Raw genomic sequence first — 12986 nt, forward strand, 5'->3', positions numbered from 1 at the left:
CCAAATTTTCCGTCAATGTACCAGTCTGAGAAGGTCGAACCGTGTTTTTCTTCTTCCATTTCGCATCTTCACTGCCTCTTTCGGCCGTCCCAAAGCATCAGAAAAGTTTCTCGTTACGTAACGTCTTACGAGCGCAATGTTCCATCGCAGTCGAAGCGTGGCCAAGCGAGGAGAACAGTTTAAACAGGAAATCAAAACGACCCGTAAAACGCTAACGTCACATCGCGAGCGTAAAACGCGGAATCATCCCATTCGAAAAGAATTCGCTTCCAAGGGATATTTGTGAAACGCGCTAGGTTCTATCTGGCGATTCTTTAATCGGTTGGGTCGCCCGTCCTATGTTCCATTCGACAGGCAAATTTCGTCTACGTCCATTGAAAATTTAGCTGTTCGAATTCGAATGTAATTTATGATAAGTAACAGTTTAACCAAGAGCGTGCTCGTTTTCTTTCAAACGATACAGCTCATTCACATATTTGTTGGCTCCATCCGCGCGATCTATAATAAATCATCGACTTCTTTCGTCAATGACGTACGGATCGTAGCACCGCGTCAAGCTATAGTTGGCGAAAAGATCCACGTAATCGTTAGATCCTAAAATGTAGTTCGTCCTCGTAGTGACTCATACTGGCGCTACTTCAGAGTTGTACAGTGCTAAAAACAATCATCAGAAGTGGCATCGGAACGAAAAACGAAGCATCGATAGAGTCGTCGAGCTATAGAAAGAGATCTTTTTCGAATGGCAAATATCATTCGCGAAATGAGCTAGGAAAATTCTACCGCTAGCAGCTGTAGAAACCCGGTTAATCAATACCATTGCTCCATTTATCTTCAACCTTTTACGCTTTTTAATTTCCATATTACGTAAGCTACATAGCATAACTTGTTCACTGATGTAACTTCAATTAGCAATAACAAAATAGCAATCACGCGAAAAGTTGCAATCAGAGCACATTAATACCGGTTTTTTTGATAGCGGGTTATCACATCTGGCGAAACATATTACGATCTGGTAATTGAACCGGATTCACATAGTAGACTTTCTGATCCCATCTACAGTTTCCGGAAACAACCAGTTAGGCGAGATTGCACTTTCGAAACGGACAGGCCTGATTTCCATCTGTTTTTCATAGTTCGATCGATTAAGTCGCGTGGTCTGTTATGCGCGACACGTACGTCGGTTCGTGTCAATCCGCACGAAGTATGCATTAAACGGTTAATTAATCGGTGCAGTGGATCGCGTGACTAGCTCATAACGCGGCTCTACGTATCGTATCGTACACGCTGATGCGATTGCCGGCAGAAAGAGATTTCTCATCTCGTGCTCTTTCCTTCCCGTGACGCGTGACGCATCGGGACGACATCAGGACGAAATTCGATTTTGAGTCCTTACATGGCGAACGCTTTCAGCAACCGTTGTCGGCCATAACGGAGAGATTCTCCTTCGCGTCGCCCCTCTTTCTCTCTCTCCCTCTCTCTCTTTCTTTCAATATTTCCAGCGAGTGCCTCGAAATGTTGCAATTTTTAATGACGGTAAATTATGTTAAGTACGGTTATTATCGTTTTCCTTCCTCTCTAACATCGTAGATCACTATCGACGCGCGAGTTACCAGGCGAGCGGGTGTAACGCGTTCGTTTCTATCGCGTATAGTACTATATTTTTTGACTGTGATGCTAGAACCTTTGTAATAACGTTGGTTGTGCGCAGATTTCGTTCGATGCCGGTTCGACGTGACGAGTTTCCGCGGGCCCGATCCCATCGCCATTTTCTCCTTTCGTTGGCTCCAACGTTTGTTGTATCTCACTTCGAACGGTGTATCAGGACTGTTAAGTTTCCCCGGCACGTTAACGCGAAACGAAGGTTATTCGTTCGACGTGTTGCCTTTGAATCGAACAAGGCCAATCGTACGGTAGGAACGTTCGCGCGATCATCGCGCGTATTTCACAATCGTAACAGGCATTAATTAATTAAGGAATATTTTGATTGGATCGGTGGAGGGACAGGAGACGCGAGACATTCTCTCACTCGCGTCGAAATTAATGGCGGGCCTTGTCACGATCTCAGTTTGAAATGTACCCGTCTAACGTTTGGTTAATTATAATGATGCATCGCGGGACGAACCGACCTCTTGGCACGTGTAAATCGATTCTCGGGAGCGTGCAACGTAGAAGAACACATAATTGCACAACCGGCTGTAGAATTCGAGAGTTGATACGTACGCGTCGAGTAGGCAGAAGGGGGACGTTCGAATATTCAAGAGGTTGAGTTGCAAACGAATAGTGACTTTTCCTTCTTTTTCTTTTCCTTTGCGTACAATATTCATTAATCTCGATGATCTAACCATGTGACATCATTTGTACAGTAATAGTATTAGAGGATACACGTAGATATCGACTGACTTCGAGCTCTCCTCGAGCACTTTGTGATGCTTCCAAATTGACCGAGACGAATGAGATCGAGCGAACGTACCACGTGCTAGTAACCAACGTATCGGTCATGAAAATCGTAGAACCAACTGACTGTTTGATTTATTCGTTCGACGATCGTTTTTCGTTTCGTCTCCTCGCGATGGAACTTATCTTATCCAGTAGGTTTCTTTCCGTGCGGTTCACGATTGCAACGTGCTCGAGCGGGAAACGAAGTCGTACTAAGCGTAAGAGGAAGACGAAGCTTTGTAACGCGAGAAAAACGGAGTACAGGAAACGTGTAACGACACAAGATCGCGTGCGTTGTTCCGGTAGAGGGTGAAGAGAATCAGGACGAAGAAGAACAAAGAAAAATGTTTTCTACCGCTCATATCAAACTAAAGGTTAGCTCTTAACGATGAAAAAAAAAGTAACAGCGAAAACGAAGAAAAAAACGAAAAAAAATGTAAAAAATGAATAACGAAGAATCAGGGACTGATCTCGTACTCGCCACAATCCACGTATCGAACTCGATTTCATCGTTTCCAACGATAAGGAGACGACGGTGATTGCCTTCTGCCTATAGGACGATTACGATGCCGGTCCCTTAACTGCGTACCATCGAGATACACGTGAAAAACTGCGTACTATCCGGGAAACGCTGCGTTCTCTATAAGTGCTTATCAAACATGTATCACTTTGCGTACTCGTGCGACGGAATCGATTTATAGATTGCAGTGACTTAAAGCGTGCGAGTGAGAACGTGGGGATGTCTTCTGACGACACGAAACAAGCGATTCGTTTCTGTTACCTTAAGAAAGAAGGAAAGTAAGAAAGAAGAAAAATTAGGAAACGAAACGATGTCGCGAAGGAAGAAACGAAACGCATTGTTTTCACCTTTTCCCTCCTCCTTTTCCCTTCCCTTCGATTCGCGCTCGCAGAGAGATCCGACGAATGAGCGAACATGGAAGCACACGAACCATACACACACACACACACACATACACGCGCGCAAAATGAATACAACACGAATACAGAACGGTTGGACGATCCCGCGGGAGGATCGTCTTTGTGTATAAGTGTATAATGTAACCCGTGACTCTTTTTATTGACGACGACTGCATTGCTCCCCCTGACAAAGGCTCGTATATTCATTACATAGTTGTATTTGCAATTATTACCTATGCATATATATATAAAAATATATATATATATATATAAATATTATATTCACTAATTAAAAAAAAAAAAGTATATATATACAAAGGCAAAAATGTGGATAGAGAGAGGAATTTAAATATTGTTAGCGAGAATGGAGAGACGAACGAGACCGCGTGGAACATTATCGATGATGGAGGGAAACGATTCGAATCGATCTGGAAAACGAGATGGGGGGGAAGGAGAGATACCTGTGTCTCTCTTCACTTTCGAAGCGACCGCGAAATACACGGGGGAAAGGAACGGATATGTGGGTGATAACGTGGGTGGAAAAAAATACTTTCGAGAGCGAACTCGACTAGAGTCCTTCATCGCGGCAGCGAAACGTTCGAGTACAGCTTCGTTTTGCACGATACAAGAGAGCTCTCGAGTAGTGCAATAAAATCCGGTTAAGTTTCGTTTCAGAACTTGCGTTCGCACCCACGTCGTTACCTGGTAAACTAGTGACTCCGACGTGATGCTGCGATCCGGATGGGTTCGACGTCGTAGACGCGTCGCCACCCCTTCGAGAAGGGTTACGAGTCCTGGCGATGCCGCGGCTGGCATCTAATCCGTCCGTGATGCTCCGTTCGAGACGTTGTTGCTGCTGGCCTAGGTTGACGCATGTAGCGGTTGCTTGTCCTCTCGATCACGTCGGGTCACCGGTTTCTGGACGCTGAAAATGGAGTACGATAGAGAACGAGAGGAAAGAGAGGGAAAGGAAAGGAGAAAATGAAGGAGGGAAAACCGTTTCGACCTGGGCCTACTCGTAGACCCAACGATAAAGGTAGCTAACAGGCCTCCGTGTCTACGACGCGAGGATGGTAAAGCCAGGTCACACGGGGAGTTATCGGGTTAGGCGAGAACTTATGAGAAAACTGCTGTGGCGCGATCCGTTGAATCGATACTTTCATTCTTTTCCTTTCTTTCTTTCTCCGCTAGTTATATGTTCCACTTTGCTTTTTGTTTCTTTCTCCCATGATTTCTTCTTCCATTAATTATTACGATTATTACCATTATTGCTATTACGGTAATTATTATTATTATTATTACTATTACTATTAATATCATTATTATTACTGTTATTACGTATGTTAACCTTTCGATTGCGTTATCCTCGAATTTAGACTGGGACGTGCAATGTTGCGGTTTAAAATCAATGTTTAATTTTTGAGCGCAATTAGCCTGGCGTTTAGAGAGATCGCGTGTTCGATAAGCGGGGAAGAGTTTTTTCGCCCGAACGTCCGAGTGCGTGAAATGAATAGCGAAACGAAAAAATTGTCGACTTTTATTGACCGATTCGATCGGTATCGTTAGTAGCTGAAATTCACGGTATTGCGTATAGAAAAATTGATTCGAATAATAATGAAGTTCAACAATTGGAGAATTTCGATGAACGCACGTTCGCGTACGTCCGAAGAATTAAACAGGAGTATCAGTTGTCCCGATCGTCTGACCAATTGTTTGCATAAGCGCAAAGCAAGCAAGTAAATTGAGCAGTCGTTGTTCACGCAATCATATCGGTCGAATAGTGCAAACAGGTGTTTTAATCGAATAGTATAAACATCCAGATAACGTTCCTGTGCCTGTGTTGCGTTATGCGGCATGCGGGCCTGTGTAGATTATCTCAAGAGCACAATGTTCCTTTCAAATGGCCATAGTTGTCCGTGATACGCTGCTCCAAGTCATTAGCGAATCATTTACTAAAGCGAATTCGTCGCTCGACAAGATTCGCCCGGTACTTTAACTGTCCCAATTTCAACTGAACAAAAACAGTATGACAGTGTAAGAGTTTTTCGTTTCCTAATGGCCTCCACGATATACGACTCCCTACTCGTCCTCGACCAATAAGTTCTCGGACGCAAAAAGATGTTTCCTGCTACGGCCTTTTCGATCCAATTGCGTTCTCGATTCTTTCAAAAATTTGTTACAATTCTGAAACTCGTGACGCAGAGTTAATCACGATGTCAAGGTTACGTTTTCAGCTACTATCGAGGTATTCGCGTGCAAAACGAAACGTTTGTCAAATTAAACGTGTAATTAACACGCGAAGAGAAGTGTGTTCAGCACAGGCGAGTTCATGGACATTCCCCGTGAAGATAGGCCACGCAGCATCGGAATTGCATACGGAGAAAAGTGATCTCTCGCGTATCGAAGAATTGAAACGTGCCTGGTACGATGGTCGCGAGTCGTTCGCGAAGCATACAGATAGAGTAGTAGCAACGGTGCAACGATGGAAAAAAAAGCACAGGCTACGTATGCGCGAAAGAGAGATCTCTTTTCTACGACGGACTCCGCTTCGTTGTTATCGGCGAGTGGCACACGCAAAACCGGGACGCTCTTGCGCGAAACAACTTCCTCCGCTTCCTGTTACGATTCTGTTTCACGCGTACTTCCGGCCGTTTCCCCGTGTGCTTCTGTTTTACTCGAGAGAGGAAAAAGAAAAATAAAGAAAACGTAAGAACGGCGCGTGCTAAATACATACATACGTGTGAAAGTATCGAGCGAAGAAACGAAAGAGAGAAACCATAAAAGATGCCACACAAAATACGAAAAAAAAAAAGAAAAGATACGAGATGATGACGATAAGAACGCGTGAGCATGGCGATGATGAATGTTCTCTTTGACGACCGAAGAGAAAGAGAGCGAGTATAGTCGATAGACTTTACGACGAGAGCGACCTACGATATACATATTACGATATATTGTTTTTCTTTTTTTTCCTTTTTTTTTGATGACGACTACTGCTTGACGATTTATTGATTACGACGACGATTATGGCGACGACTATATGCGAGAACGTAGGCGGAAGTATGTATAAAATGTATTTTAAGCGTGGACAAAAAAAAATCAATTTACACTTACAATTTACAGTAACGAGTAACAATACTGACGTGGGTTGTGCATAAGGAAAACAAAACGAATAAAAAGGGAAAAATGTGAAAAGACGAGAAGCGTGTACACGGTGAACATCCCGCGGGCCGTGCGCGAAATGGAGAATCGGATCGACTCGACGATCGAATCACGCGCGTGATATAAACTGCGTGTGGAAAAAAAACGAATTTTCGTCCCGGTGCGGATCCACCGTTTCCCTGGTCGTTCTTTCTTGTCCCGATTAAACAGCCTTCTGCGCGCGTGCACGAATCAATTATCCTGTTCTCACCTCGATCGACCGTGTTTCATTGTTTTCGACGAACTTGCATAACATTATTTCCAAATCGTGATTCGTTTCTTTGTTAACAACCGGTGAGAACAGACGGCGAAGTCCAGCCATACGTAGAAGAACACGTTTTACATTTAAGGCATACACCTCTGTCGACCGTGTACGTTCATTTTGGTAATTCGTAACGAAAGGAAAACTAGGCGCGCAGGGGAAAACTGGAAGAAAAAGGAACGGACAGGCGAATAGGTGTTAGAAGACGAAATAGGAGTGCCAAATCATCCGTGACTTCCGTCCCACTTGGGCAATAATAAGTACAGTTACTTGGCGAGAATGCAAATGTTTGCCATTTGTCCTCCAATAATCGTAAGGATTCTTAATCTGTCCGCTATGTCGATTCTTTTTTTTCGTGTTTTACTCGAAAAATGGCCACTACATCCGTTATAGAAGATATCGCGATGATGAAGTAGAAAACGAAGGAGCAGGTATCGAAGAGAGAAAGCCTATTCGAATGACAGTTTTACGACGAGGATCGTTGCTCACGAGCGATCGATGCAAACAGTCGATCCGGATAAAAGTAACTTCGACACTCGCTATTAGTGCCTGTCGTTTCGTCGATAATCTGGACAGAGGGTTTATTCCGTCATTAAACGCCGAGGAACCTCTAGTCCTGTTCGTCGAACTGACCAAAACGAGCTCGTATCCGATTCTCCATTTACTATGGACGCTTTTTACAACAAAAAAATACAACAGATCGGCCGTAATCAATTCCGGCGGCTAATTGAAAAAAAAAGAAATATTTATTCGAACGACTTGCCAGTTTTGTTGCACAGTATACACGAAGTAGGTTTTCAAGCCAATTTCGAAACAAAAAAAAAAGCATAAAAAAAAGGATAAATCAATAATAATGGAAAGAGATCTATAGATTATGGATTAATGGATGAGTTGCATAGCTATCTGAGAAGTTTCACGAAATATCGATGTATATATTTTAAGTTTGTATTATAATGCCCCCACTTAATTTGTATGAAATGGAGAATTTCAAACATTAAAATGATGACAAAACAAAATCTCACACTTTTTCCCCAATTTTCTCTTGTCCTTGTTCTATTACAAATATGTTGCGTCACTAGAAAATGTCTGGCGAATTTCAGTTGTACACATAAGCTTTATCACTGATTAAGCAGATGTTATAATATAGATAAGCAAGCTTATAACTTTGTTTCAATTTATCTTGATCTAGCGTCACACGTTCTAAATACTTTCATGTACTAACAGATTTAATTAATCTAATTTAATAATCGCAAAACTACTTAATTCAAACGTGGTAACCTGTTTTCCGACTTGTTATCAGCCTACCCGATCGTCTTTTTATGACAAAAGTCCAGGAATTATCGAAATTCTATCTAATTCTATCGAGCTCAGGACTATTTTTACTACAATTTTTTATCTACTATTTGAGAGCTAAACATTCAGTGGATATCAGATTTTGTTACCTTTCTTCGAGCCCCTTTACTTGGTAGCTTCTTCGCTCTTATCTCTCACGCTACCTCATCGTTATTATCTTCATTTCAAGTTACATCCACGACGCCTCACGACAGTTTCTATTTCAACTCGAAATACGCTAAAAGTGCACATTTGCTCTATTAAAATCGATGATAATAATTTATTCTGTTGCATTTAAGATAATGTGAAAGTAATCCTTTTCAGGGGTGATTTACCTCAATTGATTTCATGTCGATCGGTGCACTACTTCCGCGCGAAACACCATAACGAATTCTTAATACCCCCAACGGGTGGAGGTCTATGCGCAGTGCAGTATCACGTGTCAATGTTCGCTGCGCATGTACTTACCGGTGAGAGAGACATGGCAGGTGTTTCAGCTGCTTCTTATTGTTGATTAGTTTTTCATAGATAAACAGTTATTTAGGAGCTACTCGATATGTACAATGATAACGCGTACGTTATGTAATAGTTTGTGAAACTTATTTTAAGTAAACGATTAACTGAAGTCGTCATAAAACATGTCGAATACACGGGAAGCAGAGGTAAGCATTTGTAAGTTTCGCGTGTCTACATTTTAGTATTTAATGTACTGTTTACTTCGTGCCAATATTATGCGGTTATCGCTTGATAATCGAGAAGATCGTGAGAATTTACGACATAAATTAATATAGGAGACGAATTTACATTAACAAATGTCGTTAATATCATGATGTAAAAGAAATTGAAGTTAACGCTGCAATGTATCGCTTATCGCATTATCGCAATTTGATTGAAGGTGCAAAGCCTCAAGGAACGCGGAAACGCGTGTGTAAAAGAACAAAAGTACGAAGAGGCTATGTTCCATTACACTCATGCCATCAAACTAGATCCACAGAATTATTCCTTATACAGTAATCGGTCGTTTGCCTTTTTAAAATTACAACAATACCATTTTGCAATGGAAGATGCACTAATGACAATTCAATTGAAACCTGACTGGACCAAGGTATACATGTTACGACAATACATTCTCAGTCATAAAGAGAGAGTGCTACGAAATCTCTGTTGGTCAATTGAATATATATGTATCATACAAATTTTTTGTAGGGTTATTTTAGGAAAGCTGAAGTAGAGTCGCAAACATTTAGATTTAGCGAAGCACTTCAGTCTTATAACAAAGCTTTATCTCTTCAACCAAACGAGCCGACAATTTTAGAGGCAATGAACCGAGTTTCCAGACTATTAATTAAAGATAAACGAGGTATTGAATTCGTTCATAACATTAAGATAATCATAAGTAAAACTGTTTTGTACAATAATTTAGTATGCTGAATTATTTTATAGCCGATCAACAAATACCCTGGCTCGGTGCTGGCGTTGGTATCATTCTTGGGGTGATAGTTGTAATCGCTGATTATGTTTTTACAAATAAACCTACATTAACGGTACATGTAATAACTTAATATTCGCAGAAGTTAATTTCAAAGTAATCACAAGTGTTTACAATAGTTATTTCATTGTTTTCCATTGGGCGCAGCATCCACTTCTGATGGCCTTCTTAACAATGTCCATAGCAATGGTAGGTTTTGGCATTGCAAAGGGGTTCCGTTATTTTGTAAAGTGTCAAAGAAAATCGCTATTGGAACCTCCATTAGATCTCTTCGGTGATAACAAAGAAGAGTCCGATGATGTTGAAGCTGAAGTGAACAATGAAAAAGAAAAGCATCCAAAGTACAGTAAAGCGCAAGCACGGCAAAGATTCAAGAAAGGAAAATCGTAGTGTGTTTTGATACTAAAGACGTACATGCGTTTTTATGTACTGTTTAACATTTTCAATTCATGCAGTTTTTGTAGCATCCAAAGACAGCACTGAATGTTTATGATCAGAATGATCTCATTGGCAAAAGTTTATATTGATAGTGTATTTACATTTTACAATTAATGAGTTACTATTAAATAGTATTAAAATATTGAAAACATGTGCCAGAACAATTGCATTTTTTGGTATTTTATGTTTAGAAATTTTTATATCAAATGTCTGCTACTTAATAATTGAGTCCATTATTACAAATACGATAATATTTTTATCCCTTTAAGATATATCGTAGATTGTAAGGCTGCAATGATAATATAATTATTGGTAAGTTATGTAGTACAAACATCTCTAAATTCCAAATTCTAAGAGAAACTTGATTTGTTATATAAATAATATTAATATTTAAAGATATGAAATATTTCAATTTAAAAAAAAGATTGACAAAAAAATTATTTACTGCATTTATATTTCTATGTAAACGCATAGTAAAATTGGAATATTATTTTTATCCACCCTCTTCCACAATTCAACTTCTTGCAATACTTACTCCATGCAATAAACATAAACAAATTTTAATCAAACATAATCAAGTTACAAAAGCTATTAAATTCCTTGTCAAATGTCCAAAATTTCTTAATGGATAAATATACTCATACATATATTCAATAAAACATCTTAAATTTAAACTTTATATAGATTACATACCATGCTGCTATTGCAAGTATGAATGTGCATGAGTTATGACATAATCAAGGATTTTCCATTTTCCAAGTATACACTTTTCAGACAACTATATTTATCTTTACTGGCTTGAATAAATTTAGAAGTCTGAATACACTGCTAGAGTTGTACAAAACTTCTCAATACAAATACATCACTGCATCAATATTTCTTAGTAAATTTAAATACACCTTTATGAAAGCATAATAAAACAATACATATACAGATAGGAAAGTTTGACTATTTAATAGTGAGATATGGAAACAACTATACTTCATTTAATGATTCTATAAGATTTACTTGAATAAATTCCATTACTCTTTAAAACTCCTTAGAGCTTCGACATTTTCCGCAAATTAGGCTGCCACTATGCAACAATTATATTACACTATAACTCTTTAAAAATTAATCACTATCTCGTTTATCATTCCAAATTATTTATGCAGTGTCACTCGTGTCATAAGTGAAAACGTATAATTCGAACAGTTACAATGTACACGAATTTATTTCCTCGGTACGTTTCCCGAGGCAATTCCGATGCGAAGTAATCAATGTTTTTTTATTTAACTGCGATATATTGTATTTCGTTCGATAGACATCGATATATACATATATATTATATCGACATTCATATATACAATTTCCTTCCATTTATAACCCGTTATACGACGAATTATCATATCAATACCGATGTAAATTATTCTATTGAATCAATATCCTGGCAAATGCATGACCGAATCTCTCCAACTAATTGTTAACGATATTTTACACAGTGACTAAAATTGTTGATGCAATATTATTGTTCATTCAGATGTATACGCTTTACACGCATTTTCGTGTAAATCAAACTCATGAAATTGTTGACAGAATTTATATTTGTTCCATTGTAAAAAACAAAAAAAAATACTGAAAAAAAAATGAAATTTTTATATCGTGTAATAAATATATACACATATTCGTGTATAGATATTTAACAGCAACGTAAAAAAATTACGTTTGAATTTCCAACTCCTAAAATGTTAAATGATAGTACGCTGGTATAGTTTTATACGCAATTTAAGGGGATACTAAAATGTATTCGTCTTAATGAAAGATGTTAGCGATAACACGTTTTTTCTCAACCGCATTGGCTAAGCGCCAGGTGCTCGAAAGTCAGTTATCCGCGGATCACTGAGAGCTTGTTAAGCGTAAATTCAAATGTACAAGCTGTTACTTGCTAAGCATACAGTTTTTCAAATTGTTTACGATATTGTGGCCTATGATTCCCAATTAATTACCCAATAAAAATGAACGCATAAGATACTTCCATTAAATAGCATGAACGTCACGTCCCAAACTATTACAGTACACGTCATCTTTTCTCTGATGTATGAGTTTACACGTGTTTATACGTGATTACAAGAAGTAATCTAACGACGCGATAGATCAGCGCAAGGAAGTTAATTAGACAGATCAAAGTTTTCCTGACTGGATAATCTGTTGATTTTTTCGGAAAAATGTTTTTGAAAAACAGTAAACGTCGAGGAGATCACTTTTCTTTTTTCTTTTTAGTGCTGCATTAAAAATCAATAAATGCAAAATATAATTATATTCTTCTATTTATTAAAAGGTCTAATTGGTTTCTTTACTTCTAACCGTGTCTGAAACCATTTCCTTATTCGCAACAAGCAGTTTCTGGTTATCGGGCTATTACTTATACAGTGAAAGTGAAATAAATTATTTTACTACATTTTTGGATACATGCAATCCCCTCTTTTCTGTCACCATTTTATACGATCCTGATGAGAGACTATTCATGGTACTCTTTTATACGCATGCGTTCATTGACGTTTACAAGTAGGTAAGCATCATAGAAGGTACAAGCTGGTCATTTCACTGAAAACCTCTGAAGGGTATGCATCGTCCACTGCTTCGATATTTAAAAGATTGCATTTTTTGTAACTAAAATATTCCAAAGTTCACGATATGCAATACTCTCGGATTGTCAACCATTTCTTTTCGTTTAGCAATTTAGCAGCAACGACGTAAAAATACGAAGCATTAAACCTAATGTACTCGAAATATATGTGAATATGACTTGGACGGAAGTATTTTTCAGTATTAAAACTTATCGTACATACAATTGTATTAAAACGTTAAAACATTGATAGTAGCTGTATTCGTAAATTAGCTTTTACTGGAACCTCACGCAACGAATTAGCA

General features: G+C 38.9%; 2 protein-coding genes across 4 annotated transcripts in view; one reads left to right on the forward strand and one right to left on the reverse strand.

The window, feature by feature from the left end:
* The window catches only part of Gro (TLE family member transcriptional corepressor groucho), a 175049-nt gene that overhangs the window by 70159 nt on the left and 91904 nt on the right, over positions 1 to 12986 (reverse strand). The gene's annotated exons all lie outside the window — the stretch shown is intronic.
* On the forward strand, positions 8561 to 10225 carry LOC143422207 (serine/threonine-protein phosphatase 5-like). Of its 3 annotated transcripts, none has more exons than XM_076892681.1 (5): positions 8561 to 8821; positions 9045 to 9254; positions 9356 to 9509; positions 9593 to 9693; positions 9786 to 10225. In XM_076892681.1, exons 2-5 carry the CDS (start codon positions 9105 to 9107, stop codon positions 10026 to 10028), a joined length of 648 nt encoding a protein of 215 aa, XP_076748796.1. In that variant the 5' UTR covers positions 8561 to 8821; positions 9045 to 9104; the 3' UTR covers positions 10029 to 10225. The 3 variants fall into 3 exon arrangements, with proteins under 3 accessions (XP_076748796.1, XP_076748795.1, XP_076748797.1); XM_076892680.1 differs by having other exon boundaries at positions 8561 to 8811; XM_076892682.1 differs by having other exon boundaries at positions 8795 to 8811; positions 8941 to 9254.

This window comes from Xylocopa sonorina, chromosome 3, assembly GCF_050948175.1.
Source record: "Xylocopa sonorina isolate GNS202 chromosome 3, iyXylSono1_principal, whole genome shotgun sequence".
NCBI classification, from domain to species: Eukaryota; Metazoa; Arthropoda; class Insecta; order Hymenoptera; family Apidae; genus Xylocopa; species Xylocopa sonorina.